The sequence below is a fragment of the Zootoca vivipara genome, chromosome 14 (genome assembly GCF_963506605.1).
Source record: "Zootoca vivipara chromosome 14, rZooViv1.1, whole genome shotgun sequence".
Lineage (NCBI taxonomy): Eukaryota > Metazoa > Chordata > Lepidosauria > Squamata > Lacertidae > Zootoca > Zootoca vivipara.
In genome coordinates, this window is record NC_083289.1 from 14,668,324 (window position 1) to 14,687,874 (window position 19,551).

General features: G+C 40.2%; 1 protein-coding gene across 2 annotated transcripts in view; it reads left to right on the forward strand.

Moving 5' to 3' along the window:
* The window catches only part of SPPL2A (signal peptide peptidase like 2A), a 37,090-nt gene that overhangs the window by 4,956 nt on the left and 12,583 nt on the right, over positions 1-19,551 (forward strand). Inside the window, exons 2-13 of one of the 2 annotated variants that reach the window (XM_035131169.2) lie at positions 1,928-2,047; positions 3,007-3,189; positions 4,047-4,130; positions 6,833-6,966; positions 8,098-8,249; positions 11,263-11,359; positions 13,688-13,789; positions 14,175-14,256; positions 15,600-15,674; positions 16,869-16,925; positions 17,255-17,308; positions 17,725-17,824. In XM_035131169.2, coding sequence (XP_034987060.1) covers positions 1,928-2,047; positions 3,007-3,189; positions 4,047-4,130; positions 6,833-6,966; positions 8,098-8,249; positions 11,263-11,359; positions 13,688-13,789; positions 14,175-14,256; positions 15,600-15,674; positions 16,869-16,925; positions 17,255-17,308; positions 17,725-17,824 — 1,240 coding nt within the window. The remainder of the gene's footprint in view (positions 1-1,927; positions 2,048-3,006; positions 3,190-4,046; positions 4,131-6,832; positions 6,967-8,097; positions 8,250-11,262; positions 11,360-13,687; positions 13,790-14,174; positions 14,257-15,599; positions 15,675-16,868; positions 16,926-17,254; positions 17,309-17,724; positions 17,825-19,551) is intronic. The other variant, XM_035131170.2, reaches the window with a different exon arrangement.

Below are 19,551 nucleotides of genomic sequence, written 5' to 3' on the forward strand. Positions count from 1 at the left end.
AACCTTCATTTCCCCACAACCCCCCACCCCTCCCCACTATAGGGTTGTAAAGTTAGGTGTATCTTCACAAATGCATGTCTGGAATCTTGTTTGGGAGTGAGAGGATTTGGGGGGAATTGTAGGTGAAAGGTTTCAGGAGTGCTGCTTTCCTGTCACTGAGCTGCAGCAGCTGCTTCTAGTGAAAAGTGCCATTGAGAGGAATACTTAATCTGAGAAGCAGCAGTTGTTGCTGTTTCATTACACACATTCTTTATTGTAACATGTAATTCTGTCCTTGGATGAATGCTAGAAATAAGAATGTTTTCACACTTGATTCTGAAGTCTTAAATAAGTGTTTGCTGAAACTTTTTAAATACTCTGCAAATCTGTTTGAGGCAATTGATCCTTGGTAAGCATTGTTACTACATATACTGTTACGGTACAATCTGAGAAATCTGAACATTCACTAATACTGTTGGTACTGTTTTCATTTCATCTCTTGTGCAAGCTGTGTTTGGCCTATCAAATCCTTACTTCTGAAACAAGGGCATGCTCAAGTTCCGTGCACCTTTGCGCAAGCCTGGAAGCTGCAGTTGATCATAGTTTCCTGTTAATGTTTGGACCAGGAAAATATGGTAAATGGATTCTAAACAAGCCAGGATTTCAAAGCATGGTTTAAAGTTATATTTCTTTGGAAGACCTTAACAGTAGTTCCTGGTTCATGCATAATGGGAAGCTCTGGTTATCTGTGTCTTGCTGGTTGGTTTCCCATCTCACAACAAGGCACGAGCATAGGTGCATGAAGATCATGCTTAATAATCCATGATTTTATGGTCCCAACGAGGAACTACTGCAATCGCACTACTATATGTTGGGCTGCCTTTGAAAATGGTTCAGAAACTGCAGCTGGTGTAGAAACGGTTCAGAAATTGCAGCTAGCCAGTTGTTGACTGGGGCAGGACAGTCTGAGGATATAACACTGATTCTGGAACAAATGTGCTGGGCTACCAGTGTTCATTTTTGGGCTCAATTCAGAGTACTAGATTTGACCTATAAGGCCTATGCAGCTCAGGATTCCAGTGCTTTCCCCAGGAAGACATGCCTGGCACCATCTTTATCTATTTTAGGCACTAGGAAAGGACCTTTCTCTTTACCCAAGCTTTTGGCTATTAATTAGAATGGTGGCATTTGGGCTTCTTTTAGTGGGATGGGATCAGTAAACCCCAATGTGTTTTATCTGTTTAACTATGCTTTTTTGTTTCCATTTAATGTTGTTAAATGGTTTTAATGTAAGTTACCTTGGGTCACTCTGTGAGAAAAACTGCTAGCAAATATAATAACAATGAAATTAACGTGTATCAGTTTATGAAGTACAGTGGTGCCTCGCTTAACGAATGCCCTGCTTAACGAAATTTTCGCTTAACGAAAGGTTTTTTCTAGTGGAGGTTGCCTCGCTAGACGAATGTGTTTTCGTCTAGCGAATTGCGGTTTCCCATAGGAATGCATTGAAATTCAATTAATGCGTTCCTATGGGCAAAAAAAATTAAAAAACAATTCAATGCATTCCTATGGGATTCGCTAGACGAATTTTTTCGTTATAAGAAAAGACCCGTGGAACGAATTAAATTCGTCTAGCGAGGCACCACTGTATAGGTATTTGGCTTATGCAAATTTCATAGTGCAAATTTCATAGTTCTTAATTTGTAGCTCAAGCACTTGCCAGTGTTAAGAGTCCCATCTCCCCATGTTCTTAACATATTAATATTTCAGTTTTGGAGGGAAATCTGAGCTGTATGAAAGTGCTCTGAAAGGCCCTACTGTGTTCCTAGTATTGGGATCCTAGTATTATGCTTTTATAAGAAATTATTTGGTATTGCATAATCTAAAACCCTTTCAGCATTTTCATTCGTATTTTAAAGTGTTTAATGGAAAAAAATTTCAATTATAGGTCAACGCCAGTCGAGGAATCGTGCATGCAATTCAGATCGATAATCCTCAGTTAACAAAGGACTACTGCATATATTATAACTCTGAGTGGACCTCCCTTCCTAGTGCCTTAAAGAATGTTGTAAGTAATTATACTCTTGTGTTTCCTAAGAATCAATTGACTTTTCCTTGGAAAAATATGTCACAATCATTCACATCCTAATGGCACAATCTTTCCATCTAGTCTATGCCATGTATGGTATGGGTGTACCTTGAAGTAAGGCTAGATCTATGTGTGCAACAAAATGTAGTGAGAATGAAGTGGTTTTGAGGCCTGAAATACAGTGGTACCTCTACTTACGAATTTAATGCGTTCCAAACGCACATTCGTAAGTAGAAAAAAAATGTAAGTCGAAGCAACCCTATCTAAAAATTCGTAAGTAGAAAAAATCCTATCTAAACCGCATCCAAGAAGGCGGACGGAGCTCCGTTCGTAAGTAGAAACATTCGTAAGTAGAGTTATTCGTAAGTAGAGGTACCACTGTAGTAGAATGGTTTCAGATAATAGTTGCAAATATTCCTCTGGTAAAAGAAACTTGCTGCAAACAGATGACTAGTCTGGATGCTGGACTAGAGTTCTACTTGCAAGGAGTGTTAATGTGGGGAAAACATGTAGAAACAGTATCCCATGCTAGCAGTCTGAGAGGTACAGTAAATACAATACAGTGGTACCTCATGTTGCGAATGGGATCCGTTCCGGCGGCCCGTTCGCAACATGAAAGGCCACAACATGAAGTGCTGCATCTGTGCACATGTGTGACGCAATGCAGCGGTTCTGCACATGCGCAAAGCACGTTTTAGCGCATGTGCGCAGGTTACGGATGCACCAAACCCAGAGGTAACCCATTCCGGGACTTCTGGGATTGGTGCGTTCGTAACCTGAAAAGACGCAACATGAAGCAGACATATCATGAGGTATGACTGTATTAAACTAAACCACCAAGGTGTCTGGAAGTGCATTTTCTTTGCTAATGGCTTTTCAACTTCACTCTTGTGCTTCCAATTTTAAATATTAAAAAATCTTTTCCTTTTGCATCTCAGACGTATACAAGACTGGAGATCTTGACCCCCAAATTGCTTTGTAGTCCCTCGGATGCCACTCGTGAAACTGTCAAGGACAAAGCAATCGTCGTGTCGAGAGGAAACTGCACTTTTGTAGAGAAGGCAGAGATTGCTCAGAAACTCGGTGCTAAAATGCTGCTCATTGCCAGTAAAACTGGCATAGTAAGTTCTAATATACATGGCTGCTTTTGCACAAAAAATGTTTTGCTTAAATTGTGGTGGTTGTTTTTGTCACATTACTGTGGGTTTCATTAAGGTGGTGGTGTTTCCCCCCTTTTTGAATCTGAGATGGCCACCTGACAGTAATCCAGAACTTGTCCAATTTTATTCGGTTCCTGCGGGCCCTACCAAATCTTAATCTAGGGTTAGGATTGAAGGGGCAAGGCTTCTGTCGGTTGTAAAGGAGTTCTGTATTTTGGTGGCCACCATCATAAATACCCTTTCCTTTTTGCTGATATTGATGGTGAGAACTGAAGAGGGAAAATATTATATAGGTGATGGCAACAGATAAAAAGCTGGTGTACAAAATGCCACTCATAAAAAGCACTCCTGGGCACTGCCAGGCACTTGTGCCTCTCCAGACAGCAATGAGTCCAAGATTGACCCCAAGCTGCATACCTGATTTTTCAGGTGAGTGTCATCCTGGACTGGTTGCATACAGGGCTGTAGCTAGGGGGTGGTGAGGTGGGTCCCCACCAGGGGCGCAGGTGATGGGGTGTGTGCAAAATCCGCTTTAAAATATGTCCATAAATATAAATATTGAATATTGCCTCATAAGAAGTGGTTTTAAATAGAGGGTGAATTGAATGGGTTGGGGGGCGGCTGGAGGAGAGGCAGAAAGAAGAGCTAATTTGTCCATGGCTAGATCACCTAGTTACAGCTCTGGTTGCATACCATGATCCAGATCTGCCATATTAATCTGCAGTAATATGTAGTATGGACCTAGGGATAAGACAGAATATTTGAGTAGTAGGGATTGGTTCAGTAAAGCAGATGCATTAAGAGTGTCCTTTTTCTAGGATACTCCTTATGGTAACAAGACTGCAAACATCACCATCCCAATTGCACTTGTAAGGAATGAAGATATAATTAATTTGAAAGAGGTAAGTACTTTTCTGGATTGCTTCGGAAAATGGGAGTTGAAACGGGTTTGAAAATGAGAGATTTTGATTTCACTTCTGGGCCTCTTTCGCATCTTTCTTCCCTCTTCTCCCCTCTTTCAGTACTTGGTCAGGTGAAATCCAATCAGATAAATACACTTTTTGCAGCATCTCATTGTATCTCCTTTGCTCCCCCCCCCCCCCAGTTTCTGATTACCGGTACTAGGATGTAAATTTCAAAGATACAGTGTTTTCTTCCAGGTTCCGCCACGCGCACATGCACAGAAGCCCCGCTCGGGTTAAGTACTTTTCGGGGTGCGAACGGCACCCCGGAACAGATTGGGTACTTAACCCGAGGTACCACTGTACTTTGAAGTCTCTGAAAATACTTTGCTATGTTGTCTTGACTTCACTAACTTGTTTTTTATCTGCTCTGATAAAAGAGCAGATGCTGGATAAAATATCTTTGTCCAAAACAAAGCACCTTAATCAAGGGCTGTATTCAACTCATTCCTACACAGGGTAGACCTATTGAAATCAGAGATCATGACTCACTCATTTATTTCAATGAGTCTAGGACTTAGTTGGATACAATGACAATATTTGTACATTATTTTCTTCTCTGACAGTTACTTGACAAATTTCCTCTTTTTTGTTTGTCTTTGTCAGCATTAATTTTTACCACTGTGTGCTCATTTTTCAATAGAACACTTGCAACCAGAATGAAGGAGCATGATGTACTTGGCTTATTAAATGGCCATGGTAGATTATGCTTGCAGCTGAAATCCTCTTTTTTTGCATCCTATTTTATTCATTTTGTGTTGCTGCTTTTCATACAATAGTGATAAAGTATGGCTTAGTTTAACATGTTGTCCGAACCCTGGTTCATCAGTTAGTTCTCTTCACACTAACTACATGCTGCAACCAAGGTTTCTCCTATGATTTATGTCTCATGATTTTGTCGTCTGTGTGTGAAGGAAAAAACTTAAACACGTTGCAGAGTTCCCAGAAAATAGACCAGAGGCAATTTCATCCAGCAGAGCTTTACTAAAGGCAAATGAGCAGAATGGTCACAAGTCCAATACATTCAGGATTGGCACAGTCCATAAGAAATCCAGTTGCAACAGACTTAGCTTAAACTTAACAATAACTTATAAGACTAAACCTTAACACTATAGCATACAGAACAGAACACCATATCAGAACAAAGACATAGAAAGAGAAAGTGAGTTCAGGCTCCTTCTGGTCTTACCATTATAGTCACCATGACCTTGACAGAAAGGATAACAGACCCAGTTTAAACCAGCTGCACTCAGCTTATCTAAAGGCATAACCCAAACATCACGAAGCTTCTACTTGTTTCTTTCACACAGACAAGCTTCCAGAACCCCATTGAATTAAGCAGAACAGGAAAGATCTCTACACATCAGATCAATACTTTCAGTACTAAGAAATGCAATCTGACAGATTTGTCCAGGAGAACTGAACCATGAATCTGGCTTAGCTCATTGCTGTTGGAGATTCATTCCCCGTGCTGCAGTCATGGGATTGTTGTATATCGCATGATGGTATATGTTTTTCATTCCACAGAGTGGGACATGACGGAAACAGGATGTTTGTGTTACTGTGTTTCCTGAAGTGGAACTATTGTCCTTTGTTCTTTCTCTTTGCTGCCTGATGCTAGAGAGAGAGGGAGCCATGTTGTCGTGCTCCGTGTGTGTTTATATGTAAATAAACGTAGATTAGCCAGATGCTGAGCTACTGAGTTCTGTTATGCAACTGAACAAACTGCGGATCCGTAAGTGTGCTGATGTCTGTTGGCATCAGTCGCTGTGATGTTTGGGCTGAAGAAACCATTTGAAGCTCCCGAATGAATGACCAGGAGGGAGGGAACATGCCAGTTGGGCATGTGTCTCTGCCAGGGTCCTACTTGTGAGTAAGAGATCCTAACAATTGAAGTGCAGCAGCAAAATTATTGGGGATGAATGCCAGGCATGCCTTCCAAAAGGTCTGGAGGGGCCTGCTGAGGCTGTGACAGACTCCATTGGGCCTCCTGCTACTATGATGGGGAGGGCCTGACGGAGCCCGCCTAGCTGCGGAATACTGAGGGGGGGCCGGACCTCTTATTAAAATTTTTGTGGGTGCCCACGGCCACCCAGAGATGGTCCTGGTGCTGCACGCTTGCATGCCAGTGTTAAGCCACGGTTTGGCTTAGCCTGACATGCAAACCAGGCCGATGGGTGAAGATTGAGCTGTGAATAGTTTTGTTGCCGCAGGCTTCTACATTCACATCATGAATGAGAATTGCTTCTTGGTGGCTAGTGTTTTTGTACATTGGAGAAGAGTTTATTCTCTTTGCTGACTTTTTTTTCATGTTCTCCCTGCTTCTCCACTATGTCCTTTCTACAACCTTGTGAGGTAGGCTAGGTTGGCAGGGCTCAAAGTCATCCAGTGATCTTCATGGGGTTTTGAACCTGCATCTCCTCATTCAAAACTGGAGCCACCCTGGCTCTTTTCTTGTTCTGGCCATTTGATGTGCTACAAATGACTAAAATATGCATGTGTAAGCAAGTGGGTTGGTAAAGGAAAGTGGACTTCCTTGCAAGGCTGTGTTTCGGAATATCCCAGAATCATGGTCAGATATTGAAATGTAAAGCATCTCCTTTCAACAGACATCTCTAATCTGATGCTTTTATAATTTCCAGGATCTTGGAAATAACGTGAATGTGACATTATATTCACCACCTCCCCCCATATTTGACTTCAGCATGGTGGTTATCTTTTTAATCGCTGTGGTCTCTGTAGCATTGGGAGGCTACTGGAGTGGAATGGCAGAGCTGTAAGTTTTCTTGGTTTAACCTTAATATATGAAAAGTTTGCTGCTATGGGGACAATTTTGCTTTGTTTGTTTGTGTGTTTGTTCTCTCTTTCTCTCAAACAGTTCCAGTGGGAATCTCTCTTTTTCTCAAACAAAAATATGTGAGGATCAAGGTCCTGGTCTATAAGTTGTATGGGAAGAGCAAAAGATGGTGAAATCCATAGATTTGCAACTGGGCAATAGACAATAGTTAGAGCGTCTGCTTGCATGCAAAAGCTTCAACCCCCAGCATCTTCAGGTAGAGCTCAGAGAGACCTCTGTCTGAAACCCTGGAGAGCTGCTGCCATCCAGTGAACAAGATGGACCACACAGATTTCCCAATAAACCCAGTATCCTGTTCATGGATAATTCCATCTGAGCAGGACAGCCAGTTGGATACAACTCATTGTGCTGAAAGCATTCCCGTGGAAAAGGCCCAGTTTGATGGTAGACTTGTCTGGCTTTGTTAAAGGTCTCCCAAAAAGCATTATGGTCTACAAAGTCTGATTGGACCAAGTGCACTGCTTAGTGCACTCCTTAGAGATGAGCTGAATACAGAAAGGAATCTCAGTATCTCACTAATTTGATGTTTATTCAGTATAAATATGCATCAAATCTATAACTGATAATTACCTGATTTTTGTTTTGTAGTGTTTTCTCCATGGGGACACTTTTGGCACAATGCCTGGAAAATACTGTTGGCATTGAAAAAGCTACGTGGACTGTTAAGGAATTATCTGTGAGCAGGATAATAGGTTTCCTGGGAAATCTGTGCAGAATTTCAAGTCTGATGCTTCTTGTGGGCATTTCTCCACCAGAACAACTAGGAAAAGCATTCCTATAGGGGAGTCCTAAGAGCAGGTGTCTTTTTTGACTGAAAGATATTAAGTTCATATTAATACTAATGAATGGACTAATAAATATTAAGCTCTGCATATGCCATAAGATAAATATATATTCAGTCTATGAACCATGATGTAATCTTGCTGAATGTTGCTTAGTTGAGAAAAGCCTATCCATTATAGCAGAAAGAAATGTCCACATATTGACCTATGTTGAAAATGGTAACAAGATGCAGTGAGAGCCTATAACTGCTTATGTTTACCCTCACAGAGAGAGTCTGAAGCGGTCTTCAAATGATGGAAGCAGCAGCAACTCATCAGATAGTGAAGAAAATGTGGTTTTAACTCCTATGACCGCTGTTTTCTTTGTTGCCATTTGTTGTATTATGCTAGTCTTGATGTACTACTTCTACAAATATCTAGGTAAGGAGACTTTGGATTTATTCTGGTCTGACCTTCTGAACTTGCCATGCCTTCTTAAGACTGCTTCCTGCTGAGGTGGTAGGCTTGGGTCCAGGTTGCAAGTGGGGGCTTGATGATTGAATGCCCCATAAAAATAGAAAGAAAACATTCTAGCGAGACATTTTCCTGATACGCTTCACTTCTTATAGGGAGGGATGTATTTTTATTATTTATTAGTGTTTCTGGAGGAGTCTGGAGTGGTTCAGCCCCAATTTCAAGCTTACAGACTCAGTGAAAACTGGGGGCCATGCCTGAATTCAACACTGAATTTATATAGCTTTATTTAGTTCTCCGTAGGATGCTCCTTCTGTTCTCCTTCTGTTTGGTTTTATATATGCAAGCATGTTCCCTACTTTTGTCCACAAGGAGGCTGTAGCTCTGTGGATATTTTTATAATAAATATCCACTGAGCTACAGCTTCCTTGTTGGGGGGGGCAGATAGATAGATAGATAGATGATAGATAGATAGATAGATAGATAGATAGATAGATAGAATAAGTAGACACTATATCTATATCTATCTATCTATCTATCTATCTATATATATACACACACACACACACACACACACACACACACACACACACACATACAGTATATATATCCTGGAGCTGAGGCTCCAATACTTTGGCCATCTCATGAGAAGAGAAGACTCCCTGGAAAAGACCCTGATGTTGGGAAAGATTGAGGGCACAAGGAAAAGGGGATGACAGAGGACAGTGTTCTTGAAGCTACCAACATGAGTCTGACCAAACTGCGGGAGGCAGTGGAAGACAGGAGTGCCTGGCATGCTCTGGTCCATGGGGTCACGAAAAGGCGGACATGACTAAATGACTAAACAACATATATATATATATATATATATATATATATATATATATATATATATATATATCCCACCTTTCCTCTAAAGCAGGCATCCCCAAACTTCGTTTTTTTCTCAGTTTTTCTTCAGGTTTTTTCTCTCCATGGTGAGCTGAGACCACCTTGGGAAAATGGGAATTGTTTTGGTCATGTTCAAATTTACGAATCTGCTGACGAGCCTCTGGTCATCTCTCTGAGTCAATGGGCTTTTGAAATTCAGGTGCAAAAACCAGGGAGATGCCCAAATCCAAAATTAATTGGGACTTGGCTTCTGCTTCTAATGAAGAAAAAATCCATCATTTGAGCATAGCAGTAACAGCATTACGTGTATATAGCTAAAGTGTCCAGATTTCCTTCACGTGCATCCTGCATGTTGTAGTACAGACCATTTATTATTATTCCTGTTTAGAGACTGCGGGGGGAACTTAGGCTGTGAGAGTGTGGCTTACCTAAGGCTGTCAATTGACTCTCAATTGATGACATAAGTGAAAGTCAAGCCAACAGGTGTCATGTAATTCTACTCAATATTGATCCAGAGTAGATTCCAATGTATAGTTAGCAGAGAAAAAACATGTTTTAGGATTCCCCAAAAATAGACCAGAGGCAATTGTATTTCATCCAGCAGAACTTTGCTGCTACTGAAGGCAAATGAGCATAATGGTCACAAATCCAATACATTCAGGATTGGCACAGCCCATAAGAAATCCAGTTGCAGCAGACTTAACTTAAACTGACAATAACTTATAGTAAGTCTGAACCTTAACTCTAAGCATATTACCGGTATATACAGAACACCACAACAGAAGGGAGAGGGATAGAAAGAAAGAGAAAGTGGAACCCAGGCTCCTTCTGGCCTTTCTTTTATCGTTAATTTGACCTTGACAAAAGAGATAACAGACCCAGTTTAAACCAGCTGCACTCAGCTGCTCTGAAGGCATAACCCAAACATCACGAAGCTTCTGCTTGTTTCTTTCACACAGAGAAGCTTCCAGAACCCTCTTGAACTAAGTAGAATGGGAAATAGCTCTACACATCAGATCAATACTTTCTGCACTAAGAAATGCAAACTGACAACAGGAAGGAGATAGCAGTATGAGAGAGAAGGGGAGAAGCAACTGTCAGCCCAAAGCAACACCAAACCAGGATTGGCTTCAGGGCAAAGCATATTCCCTCAGGAAAATGCATAAACACAACAGTGGCTGCAATCCTAGATATACTTACTAGGAACTGAACCCTGTTGACCTCAGTGGAAGTGTTTACATTTGAGTGAACATGCTCAGTGTTTGTGTATGGTAGAAGCATAAATCAAAATACTGTAGACGGACGTAAAAGTGTAATAACATCCCAGAAGAGGCAATGTTACATTCCATATTACGAAGAATAAAAAAACAAAATACTAGGTGATACAAGTGAGGTGAAGAAAATGAGGCAAAGGAATCTGTAAAAGGAAAGTAACATTTGAAAGAGCACAGTCATGAATTCCAGATTTTCATAGGTAACTGCTGAAAACCGGTGTTGTGGACTGGTATTGTTAATATAATTACCGGTAATGAAATTCTACCAAGCCACATAAAGAGGGCTTTGCCCTGTATAACTCTTAAATTCAATGTTACCACAATGCAAGGTCCAAAATTTCTAGGTTTTCCATTTTGAGCAATCAAAAGCTGCACAGCCATTGGTAAAAAGATTAGAAGTGCCTTAGCTCTGATGTCCATATTTATGTCTTCAGACATAATTTGCAGTGGTTCTGTCACAATGTCCGTAATTTCTTTACACTTTGTTCCAAAAAGCTTTAGCCAATGGACACTCCCATAATAGGGGGCAGTACACACCCCTGCTATTGCAACCTGGCCAGCACATGGGAGTAAAGTTGAGTGATATTTGTGAGATCTGAACAGGTGTCCTGCACCCGCATTATATTTATTTTAGGGTATGTTCCCAAACGTGATACAGACTTTGCTGGTCTAGTGGTCTACATAGTCTTCCATTGTGCATCATCAATAATTCCATCCAGTTTGGCATGAGCAATATTTTTTCCCTTGAATAATTTGTGATGGCATGCTTCTGATAGCTTGTATCCAATGTATCCTTATTTTCCTTTTTTGTCCAGTGTATGTCGTCATCACAGTTTTCTGCCTCGCATCTGCATCGAGCCTGTTCAACTGTCTTCATGCCATAGTTAGAAAAATACCTTATGGGCAATGCAGGTACAGTCCATAACTCCATATGACTTTCCTAAATAGCTTTGCGGCTAAGAAAAATTATGTTATATGGTCAGGCTTTTGGCTTGTAAAATGAATGCTTTCCTCTTGTGTCTCACTTGATGAGTCGACTACCCAGTTGTCATCCTCTCACATCTCCACTTGCTCCCCTGATTCCATATCCTTCTGTTTCCCAACCTGCTGTTATTCCCCTCTTTTTCATGCAATTAATCTCCAGATCTCCCTCTCCAACACCTCTTCCTCCTTTCATCCTGCATGCAAATGTGCCCCTGTCTTCCCTATTCCTCAAAAATCCATCCCTTAACCCACCTTTCCTCTCCAGCTGCCACTCTTCTCCCCTTTGCCTCCAAACTCCGGGAGTGTGCTGCTGTCTTGACTTTCTCTCCTCTAATAATAATAATAATAATATCTTATTTATACCCCACCCATCTGGCCGGGTTCCCCCAGCCACTCTGGGCGGCTTCCAACAAAATATTAAAATACAGAAATTCATCAAACATTAAAAGCTTCCCTAAACAGGGCTGCCTTGAGATGCCTTCTAAAGGTCTGGTAATTGTTGTTCTCTTTGACCTCTGGTGGGAGGGCATTCCACAGGGTGGGTGCCACAACCGAGAAGGCCCTCTGCCTGGTTCCCTGTAACTTGGCTTCTCGTAGCGAGGGAACTGCCAGAAGGCCCTCGGCGCTGGACCTCAGTGTCCGGGCAGAGTGGTGGGGGTGGAGACGCTCCTTCAGGTATACTGGACCGACGCCGTTTAGGGCTTTAAAGGTCAACACCAACACCAACACTTTGAATTGTGCTCGGAAACGTAACTGTGCTTGTGACTTCCTCCAACCCAGTTTACACCCTTTTCAATCCATTGAAGGTGCCCCCAGAAAAATCACTCCTTGCTGCAAAATCTAATAGTCTCTGTTCAGTTATCATTCTTCTTGTCCTTTACTCTGCCCTTGATACAGATGGTCTGTTTCCCCCCCTTCTCTCTCCTGCCTGACTCCTTTAAGCCATAAGTCTCTGTGACATTGTCCTCACCACATTATTTTCCTATCTGTCTAATCATTATTTCAGTGTTCACGTAGGTGGAAGCTCATTTCCTGTTTTCCTTCTCTTTGCTGTGACTCAAAGAACTGTTTGCTGTTTTTTCTCAAAATCCTCATCAGTAGTTCCTATATGCACATGACACCCAGCTTTCTCTCTACTTCCTCACTCCAATCCTACACCTCAGTCTTATCAGTTTTCTTCTTGGATGTTATTGTCCAAAACTCAATATGCCAAAGACTGGATTTATCATCTTTCATCCCAAGCCCTTCTCTCATTATCCATTGCCAGTGTTACCATATGCCTTCAACAGGCATTCAGTCTAGGCTTTATATTATATTCCTCTCATTTGCTCTCCCTGTTCAGTCCATTACCAAGATTCATAACTTTTCTCTTTATCCCCTCAGCAGAAACTCTGCTTCATCTTCTGACCGTCTTTCACCAGACAACCTGCAACCTTCTCTTTTCTTCTGTTGACTCATCTTGGACCCTTTATGCTACTCTACTGCCAAACCATTCACCTTTCATGTCACTTTGATCACATGATGCTTCTCCTTAAGCTCATTCATTGGCTTCCTTCCAACTCCCAGAGCCAACATGGGTTCCTTGCCCTTGCCATCAGAGCCCTCCACCCCCTTATCTTCTATGTTTGGATCTGCCTGCCAGAACACCTTTATAATGCCACCTCTTTCTTCTTTCAATTCCTTCTCAGTCTGGTTAGAGACTGAGCTACGAATCAGGAAGTTCCTGTTTCATCTCTGCCATGAGTTCACTAGGTGACCTTAGGCAAGTCATTCCGTCAGCTGCTTCTCTTCCTCCCCTCAACCTCCCACCCAAACCTGCAACATGGGGGCGGGATAACAATATTTATCGGGTTGCTGTGAGGGTTGCAGCTTGATAATACACATGAAGTGCTTTGAACACTCTGCAAGTATTAGAAGTTATTATTAGAGGAAGCTGCAATATACTGATTGAGTCCATTGGTCAGTATTGCCAGCTCACTGATTGTCCAGGGTTTCAGACAATAATCTCTCCCATTCCTACTTAGAGATGCTGGGGACCAAACCTGAGACTTTCTGTGCAGAAAACAGTTCCTCTGCCTTAGAGCTAGGGCACTTCCTCATACACAAAATATACTTTGACTGGAATGCAAAAACCCCAGAGAAAATTGCTCTGGATGATGCCTATAGATGGCAAGCTGCCCTTGTTGGTATCTGTTGGAGAACTAGATGTATTATTTGCTGTGTTTATAACATATTATTGTCCCGCTTTATTTTTAGGTTTCCATGCTGGGACAGTAGCCTCGAAGTGAGACTCGTTTTTCTCGCTCTGATATGCATGACAACATCTGTTGTTTGGGCAGTGTTTCGGAATGACGATAGGTATGTGAATAGTTCCTCAGATTCAGAATTGAAATGATGAGAAATGCTAACTTTGTTGCTTTCTAAATCTGTGTTGCCTTCAAAATATTTAGATCAGAGTCCAAAGACTGCATAGACAGCCAGGCTTTTCCATTCTCCCTTTCCATTAGATGTCTTCTTTTCCCCTTCTGCTCTCCCCCGTCCACAAGCACTGTATATGATGCTATTGCATGAGCCTCTTTGAATCCTGGCCTTACAGCTCAATCCTATACATTTTTGTACCAAAATTAATTGCATTCTTTTCAAGGGGGTTTACCCTGTAATAAGTGAGTTGAGGATTGCAGCTTTCACCTATGTGCACTATTTTGTCCCTGTGTTTTACTGCAACAATTCTTTTTTGTTCTAGCTGGGTATGGATTTTGCAAGATATCCTGGGAATTGCTTTTTGCGTGAACTTTATTAAAACACTCAAATTGCCCAACTTTAAGGTACTGTACAGTAATCTTTCCATTCTAGCTAAAATACACAAAGAACACCAGTTTTAGAGAGTGTATGCTGTGTTGGACTGCGGAAAAGGTTGAGTCGATTTTTGCAGCTTAAGCTATGGTTGGCTAGAGCATCTGATGGAAGTAGACTGTGTCAAATACAGCTCCCAAACCACATAAATTTCTTCTTAAAGTGCTACTGGCTCAATTTTTCAAATCGTGGTTTGGAGGGCTGGAAATGACCTTGTAGGCTCATGTGTTTATCCTCTTCTTCATACGCCATCACTTTCAGTTTCTTGTTTAGTGCTAACCATAGTTTGCCATGATGTTCAGATTGGCCAAGAGTGATTTGTGTTTCCATCCAGCCCATAATGACAAACTGTGGTTAGCACTAAACAAGAAATTAAAAGGGAAGAGGGAATCAAAAGAGAATGAACGAGCTTGCAGCTATTTTTCAATCCTCTGGACAATATATGTTAAAAACATACACTAAATTCAAAATCTAGTGGCAAGGTATGCAATGTGCAGTAGGTATGTGTGGATGTAATTCAAATAATGGGAATACCAACTACCATTACAAAAATATCTAGTTCTAAGTTGTAGTCCTAAACATAAGTTTGAGAAGTGAAATAAAAAACATTTTGAAATTACTTTATTTTTTATTTTATGGATAAAATAACTCTGTTTTCAAAAAGAATTGCTAGTGTAAGCTGAATATTGTTTCTTGTATTGAATTGTATTTATCCTTTATACTTAAAACTTTCTTTGATAACCATACTAAATGGTGGTTAATTCAAATATCAGTGGAAGCTTCCAATTTGCTCCTTGTGGCCATGCCAGAGGAGCGGGAGCTCTTGGAGTGCTCAATGCGTTCTCTTAACACTAGCTAAACCATTGTTTAGCACTGTGTCCAAACTAAGCCAAAGTCTCAGTGTTGTGAGAAGTCACTTACGACAGTGTTATGGACACAAGTTTAACGTGCCTGAGTGAAGGAAAGGAAAGGACTTCTCTAGTGTTTTAATCTTACTTTCATGGGATCCTGACTATTGTTGGGTACCAACCAAATATGATTTAAAATATTCTTGTTTCACTTTTGAAATGGTGGGTTAGTGAGCTTTCTTGGCAACTAGCCATGAGTTTGTTCTAGCCATACAGTTCATACATAATGCTAAGCCAGCTTTCACTCAGGTTTGTTCTGGTTGATACACATTGCTTTAAACGATGGTTTAGTGTTACAAGCATATGTTGCCAGTTTATTTAAATAGTATGATGTGATTGTTCTATTTTTGTTAGTGTTAATGATTGCTCATGAGCTTTATAAAAATAACTTTTTTTTCGTTCTCTAGTCATGTGTTATTCTGCTTGGTCTCCTTCTTGTATATGATGTCTTTTTTGTCTTCATCACACCATACCTTACAAAAGTAAGTATGCAGGTTTATAACTATTTTTTTCATTAAAGCACACCAATATTGTACGTATTAAAGTGTATTTTTTATTTTTTAAAGTTTTTATTTATACTTTTCAGGTTTATACATTACATTAGTTTTACAATCAATTTAACATTTCAAAGCTTGATTTCCTTCCCCCTCTTTTCTGTGGTTCCTTAAATATATTTTTTTAAAAAATATCTTTTGCATATTCAAATTCATTTCATTTGCTCATTTAATTATCTACTTTAAATATATACCAGAACCAGAAGCAGTACAAAGTCCATGTAGAAGGTTGGTTCCATTTCAAAGATCTGGGTAAAGAGAATTGTTTTTACCTTGTGTCTAAATGAGACCAACATGAGGGATAACTGAGCATCACTTGGTAGTGAGATCCAGGTGGCAGTTAAATGCACCTGAAGAGAGACCTGGCAAAATAGGAGGCAAAAACTGTGAATCACTTGCATTTTAATATTTTAGAAATTTAAAAACCTGGATTCTAATAAGAGTGAATTCTAAGATTATTCTAAAGTAGGCCATGAAGCCTTGGCTGTTGCAGAGTACAGTCTAGAGCCTTTGAGTGGCACTGTGATACCACAAACTTAGAATAACTTCCCAATGTTGTGTTCTGCATATCTCCTGCAAGATAGGCTACAGGACTCCGAATTCTGATTGCCTTAAAGCAACAACCAAATTGCCTTAGAGGCCTTATTGCCGAAACACAGAGAGTAATGTTTGAAAAGAAAACAGAGTTAATATCCACATGTTTGAAACTACTTTTAATACATAGAAGTTCAAATTATTAGTCGGCCTTTTCTAGTGTTGGCGTCTGCTTTTGATTCTTCTGTATCTGGTGAAATTTTATCAAATTTGCACCGTTTCAAGCTTATTTGGAAATTAAACCTGCAGCAGGATTTACCCAGTACTTCTGCAGAAGTTGACTTTGCTTAATTCTGCTTTTCACAAAATTAGATCTCTTTCATACTAATCTGTACACTTGGGTTCATGAACCGATTCTGTTTTCTTTTCGTGCATTCTGTTTCACATGGAGTTGCTGAGGAATGTACTGCCAAAATACATTGTAAGAGGATTACATTAGATTCTGAATGTTTAATAATATAAACAATTAAACCCATGTACTTGCTAGGTGAATGATTCCGTATCACAATGCTCCATTTAAAATTTCAGAGTGGAGAAAGTATCATGGTTGAAGTGGCAACAGGTCCAAAGGATAGTAGTGAAATGGTAAGCATATGGTCATATGATAAATACATAATTTATACTCATGCTATGTAAGGAATTTAAATACTGAGTTTTCATAGCTGCTATTGTATTGAGTTTGCACTAACGCACAATCCAGTTAAAGTTTAGCACTTTGCTATCCTTTTGACTTTCGTTACGTGGAATAATGAAAGATGTGCTTAACTCTTTCAAACCAAAGGGAATCTAAAGTGCTGCACTTGGCCTGAATTTTGCCCTAAATATTTACGTGCAACCTGTTCACAGAATATAGCCATTTTTTTCCTACTTTCTTTTAAAGTATTAAATGCTTGTTGACTTGGGTTTGATCCTAGAATGATGGAAGCTTGGTGGAAGCCTCTGCTGGGCGGTCAGCTCCTCATGAGAAAGTAAGGATTGTATTTAAGATCCTCTGAAAAAGAATAGCATTTGGGATTGGTGGGAATCTCGACTCTCTTGTCTCTCCCTTTCCAAATTTATTTATCCAGGGCCTGGATATCATTGTTCCTCAGCCACCCTTAAATTCAGCACTGTTTTTCCTCACTTCACATGGTGCATTTTCTTAACACTCTTGTGCGTGGTGTCTATGTTTGTCATCCATATGCATTGTCCTTCTGGTTTAGATGCTTGGCCATCTTTTACGCACTCAGTATCTTGGTTGCTGTTTTCTTAGATCAAGTCCTTTATAATCTGAAGTTCTATGTAAACCAGTTGAGCAAATAGCTCTGCTGAATTTTTGAAGCTTCCTTTCTTCGGTGCCATTTGGCATTGACTTATGTGGGATTTTGGAAACACTCTTTTGCAGTTGCCAGTGGTAATCAGGGTGCCAAGGATGGCATTCTCTGCAGTGCGCTTATGTTCAAGACCATTTTCATTACTTGGGTACGGTGACATTGCTTTACCAGGTAAGTGTCTTTTTTCCCCCCATCAACTAAGATTAACTCAGCATGATGATCAAATGGAGAAACAGAGAGGTGCATGTAACCCACCCTCAAAAACCAAAAGAACAGGAAATGAGTTTAAAAAAATAATTACCTAAAAAAGACTTCTCAAACAATTCTCAAACAATTTTTTATAACCACAAAAGAATTTTTTAAAAACCCAAATACCTTGATGAATGAAAAGTAAACGTGCTTACACGTGATAAGCGCCAATGTAGAACAAACATATTTTGACCAAACAGTGGACAAAAACTGCAAATCATATTATTGCTAATATTTAAAAATTTTATGAGTGACAAACTGAGTTAATGGCAACATAAGCAGAAATGCTTTTCATGTAATGGCTGCACGAGACTCAGTTTTTGCCAACCTGATGCTCTCCAGATGTTTGGCTGTGCTTGAAAGGGATGATGAGAGTTGGTCCAAAGGACCAGGTTGACAAAAGGCTTCTTTAGCCCCGTGAACTGCAAGTTTTTAAATCATTCTGTCTAATTTTAAATATTTTTAAAAAACATTTTTTTACTGGATTTTTACTTCATGGGTATTCTTTTGACTTCTTTTTTTTTCAAATTAACCTGTTTTTCTGTCCATGGAAACAGAAAGTGACTTACAAGGATAAAAAAGCAAGGATGAGAAGGAAGTCTTAAGGTTCATGTGTGTTATGCTATGGTTTAGCAATATGTGCAACCATTTAGAAGTGGGTGGGATGTTTTTCATGTATTTCTCTTTCCTTTTGGTTTTGATGTACCTATGGGAGGTTTATTGTCTACTTGTTTGGTTGTAAATCACTTCGGGTTGCCCTGGGCAAGATAAAGTGACTGCCAAATAAAATAAATAAAATAGCCCAGACCGATAGCTAAACTGAATCAATACCTGTGACCGGATACATTTAGTTAAAGCAGGGGTCAGCAAACTTTTTCAGCAGGCAGCCGGTCCACTGTCCTTCAGATCTTGTGGGGGGGGGGGGCGGGGCGGACTATTATTTTGAAGGAAAACATGAACAAATTCCTATGCCCCACAAATAACCCAGAGATGCATTTTAAATAAAAGCACACATTATACTCATGCAAAAACACCAGGCAGGCCCAACAAATAACCCAGAGATGTATTTTAAATAAAAGGACACATTCTACTCATGTAAAAACATGCTGATTCCCGGACCGGATTTAGAAGGCGATTGGGCCGGATCTGGCCCCCGGGCCTTAGTTTGCCTACCCATGAGTTAAAGGAAGCTTTTCAAGGGTAAATGATGAACCAATTCATTGCCCCCCCCCCCGCCAAATGTACATTCTTCCTACTAAACACAGGCATTTCATTTTCAACTGATGAAAATCAACTGCTCTCATCTGCCTAGTAATTATCAACAGATGGTAGGGATTTCATTCTTGTTTGCTACTTTTTCTTTTTGTAAGGATAGGCTTGTGCTAAGGTGGAGAGCTGAAGTAGTAAGGAGCACTGAAAAGAAAAGGAGAAAAATGGTTCAAAATGCAGGTTCCTATATTCCACAAAACTACCATAGTGTTTGGTTGCTGAAAGACCCTTAATGAGCATATTGTAAATAAGTTCCCCCTATAGGCTAAAAAGTTGTCCATTAAACAGTATCTTTTAAAATTAATTTTAAAAAATCAAGTCAGCTAAAAAAAACAGTACATGGTATCCCTTCTGAATGGATGATGATAATAATAATAATA